This window comes from Emiliania huxleyi (assembly GCF_000372725.1).
Source record: "Emiliania huxleyi CCMP1516 unplaced genomic scaffold EMIHUscaffold_254, whole genome shotgun sequence".
Lineage (NCBI taxonomy): Eukaryota > Haptophyta > Isochrysidales > Noelaerhabdaceae > Emiliania > Emiliania huxleyi.
The window spans coordinates 22,516-25,779 of NW_005200138.1; the positions used below are offsets into that span (position 1 = coordinate 22,516).

The 3,264-nt window shown below is 68.0% G+C and overlaps 2 protein-coding genes across 2 annotated transcripts in view; one reads left to right on the top strand and one right to left on the bottom strand.

Moving 5' to 3' along the window:
* The window catches only part of EMIHUDRAFT_237655 (hypothetical protein), a gene marked incomplete at both ends in the record, with an annotated part of 2,091 nt that extends 1,751 nt beyond the window's left edge, over positions 1-340 (top strand). Inside the window, one exon of the mRNA XM_005777817.1 lies at positions 124-340. Within this exon, the coding sequence (XP_005777874.1) occupies positions 124-340 (217 nt within the window). The remainder of the gene's footprint in view (positions 1-123) is intronic.
* Positions 341-1,420: 1,080 nt separating this feature from the next.
* On the bottom strand, positions 1,421-2,082 carry EMIHUDRAFT_237657 (putative riboflavin kinase; the record flags this gene model as incomplete). The annotated part of the gene is made up of 3 exons (XM_005777818.1): positions 1,421-1,525; positions 1,584-1,721; positions 1,795-2,082. The coding sequence occupies 3 exons, from the start codon at positions 2,080-2,082 to the stop codon at positions 1,421-1,423; spliced, it is 531 nt and encodes a 176-aa protein (XP_005777875.1).
* Positions 2,083-3,264: the final 1,182 nt, after the last annotated feature.

The window sequence follows — 3,264 nt, forward strand, 5'->3', positions numbered from 1 at the left end:
CCTTTTCCGGGTTGGGTTTCCAGCATATTTACCCGGGGGGAGCCCGGTCCCTTTTTAGGAATTTTTTAGGACCCGTTTGGGAATTTTTTGGGGGATGTACCGGGGGGACCCCGTCACGGTCAGGGGGGGCCACAGGGAGGCCCCAGCCGGCCCGTATTACACGGTCACGTTCCGAAGCGGGGGAGTTCGCGACGTCGACGAGCTCGAGGAGCCGACGCCGGAGGCCATGGCGCGGGCGATGGAGCAGATGCGGCGCGAGCTCGAGAGCATGCAGGCGAGGTCACCCGAGGCCACTCACGAGATCGCCGTCCGCCACGAGATCGCCCCGAGGTCGCCCTGACACCACTATTTTTCCTCCCCCCCCCCCCCCCTCTCCACTTCCCCCCTTCCTTAGGTTGCCGCCGGATCCCCCCCGGGCGTGCTCACTGCGCCGTTCGGCGGAGAGGCGATGGCCCTCGGCAGCGGCGACGCGTGCATGGGGGGCGAGACGCCGCTCAACACCGAACTGCATCCCGGCGGTGGCTTGCCTCTGGGCGGAGAGATGGCCTCCGGCAGCGAGCAGGTTGCGCCCTCGGCCTTCAGCTTCCTGGCGGGGGACGGCGGCGGCGGCGGTGTGCGGGAGGGCGGCGGCGGCGCGCTCTCGGCGGACCTCTTCAGCTCGTCGGTCAACGGGGCCGCTGCCGGAGTTGGCGGCGGAGCGCTCTCGGCTGAGCTCTTCGGCGGCGGTGACGACGGCGGTGGCGGCGGGGCTCTTATGGGTGTAGTCGAGCCCGAGCCGGCGGTGGGGGAGCATGCCCGAGGAGGGGAGGCCAACGGCAGCGCATTTGCCTTCATGAGCGGGTGACCGCGCGCTGCTAGGCGGGTGAGGAGTGTCTCCGTCACTCGGTGTGGAGCGGCGGGCTTGGTGCTGGCGCTAGGCCAGCGCTAGACAGGCCGCAAGGCGAGGCGAGGGCCCGAGCAATATAGGAGCCGTAGCAGGCGGAGAGAAAACCCGCTAACCGGCGCGTTCGCCCTCTCCGCGGTCCACGTGCGCCCCTGGTCTTTGCTCTGGTCACGCCTCTCCTCGCCCATGTGTGGAGAGTCGAGAGAGCCGCAGGAGGCCCAGAGCGCTTCCACGATGCGTGTGTGTACATGGCGACGTGTAGAGGTTTGAATAGATTTCCGCTGCCGAGACGTCCCGAGCCACACCTATACTCTTACTAGACGCGAACGATATATACACACGGCGAGGGGGGCGATCCTCGTGGCGACTACGACCGGCTGCGGTGTGCCCCGCCGGACCCAGGCACCCTGGGGCATCTGCGACGTCCGACGAGTAGTAAGAATGTTGGTGCGTTGTCCTGTGAGGAAGCGAGCTGAACACACATCTGCACAGGGGTCGGCGGCCTCGGCCTCGCCCGGCTGTCACGTCCCAGTCGGCTCACCCGGCCGAGGTATCGCTGCTGAAGAATGGGTCCCGCTGGAGCAGCGCAAGCTCTGCGCCGTCGAGCGCCCTCTGCCCAAACTCGACGTCGTCAGTGATGGCCTGTCGCGCGGCGAGAGGTGGGGGCGCATCTCGTCAGAGAGGACACAGCACGTGGGACCGTGAAGGCACAGCGCGCCTGGATCAGCTCGTCGAAGGAGTCGAACTTGACGTTGGACCGCAAAAAGGCGCAAATCATCAGCCGCATCTCGGCCCCGTAAAAGTCGCGGCCGCAAAAGTCGTGGCACAGGTACGCCTCCTGCGAGGGATGGCGAGAGAGGGAGGCAATCGCGCGCGCCGCGGTCAGGGTGGCCGAGGCGCGCGCGGCGCACCACTGTCCGCTGCTTCACGTCTGTGTAGGTCGGGTTCCATCCCATCGAGAGCACGGCCTTGTGCACGGCTTGCGCCTCCTCGGGCAACGTCGGGTCGCGGATGGCGGCCCAGCCGACGTACACGCCCTCGGTGCTCGCGTCGAAACGCGACTCGAACGCCGCCGGGTCGAGGTTCGCCGTCGGCCAGCCCAGCTGCTTGGAGCCGCGCTTGAAGCCCTCGACGACCTTGCCCGTCAGGCGGTGCGGGCCAACAGGGTCGATGACGCGCTGCACGGCGGTCCGGCACATCGACGCTGTCAAGCGAAAGCGCGGGCCGTGTAATCGCGTGAGCTGCGGTGATCCAGAGCGGGCCCAGGTGTCGGAGTCGGATCGCGCGCCCTGTATTTCTTTTTCGCTGAGAGCACCTCACTCCGCCGCCGCCGCCGCTCACGCTGCCGCCGCCCTCCACCTCCCCCACGCCGCCGCCGCCGCCGCTCACGCCGCCGCCGCCCTCCACCTCGCCCACGCCTCCGCCGCCCTCCACCTCTCCCATGCCGCCGCCGCCCTCTACCTCGCCCACGCCGCCGCCGCCCTCCACCTCCCCCACACCGCCGCCGCCGCCGCTCACGCCGCCGCCGCCCTCCACCTCGCCCACGCTTCCGCCGCCCTCCACCTCTCCCATGCTGCCCCCGCCCTCCACCTCGACCACCCCTTTGCCGCCACCCTTTCTTTCGCCGCCCCTCGCCCCCACCGCCCTCCTCCTCCACCCCTCGCCCTCCCCCCCGGCCTACCGAACCACCCACCGCCCGCCCATGCCGACCTCCGCCCTCCCGCCGCCCTCCCCCCTTCCCGCCCTCCGCCTTCGCCATCCCCCATCTGTGCATTCCACTCCGTTCGCTCCCTCCCGCTTGGCGCCCATCCGCCCTCCGCCCTCGCCCTCCGCCCCTGCCCTGGCTGGCCTGGGTGGCACCTCCTTCCTCATCATCACGCGCCAAGTGGGAGGGAAGTGGACGGGGCCCTGAGCCGACCTAGCCCTAAACGGAATGGGGCGCCCAACACGTGCCGGATTACTGATTTACTGTGCCTTCCCCGGGCACAGCCTTTCGGTTCGTGAAGGGTCGGTGCGTGTCGTGACCCCCTGGAACACCCGTAACCCCGCACCATCTCCGACGCTTGGTTCTATAACCTCTGCCACAACCGGGAGCGGCCAGGGCTTCATAGACTCGGTCGAGAGACCCCAGAACACGAGCAAACTCAGGGAGTTCATGGCGCTCGGATACCCTGCACACGTGCTCAACGGGGTGATCGGGCGCGCGTTTGCTCGGACAAAGGACGAACGGCTCCTACGAGCAAGACAGTGTTCGCAGTGGTGAGGAGGTTTATTGCAAAACCCTTACCCAGACGAACCAAAAATCCAAAAAGACAGACAAATGTATTGTGTCGGGCTACCGTCCAAAGGCGGGTGTAGTCGACCAAGGGACCACGAATCTG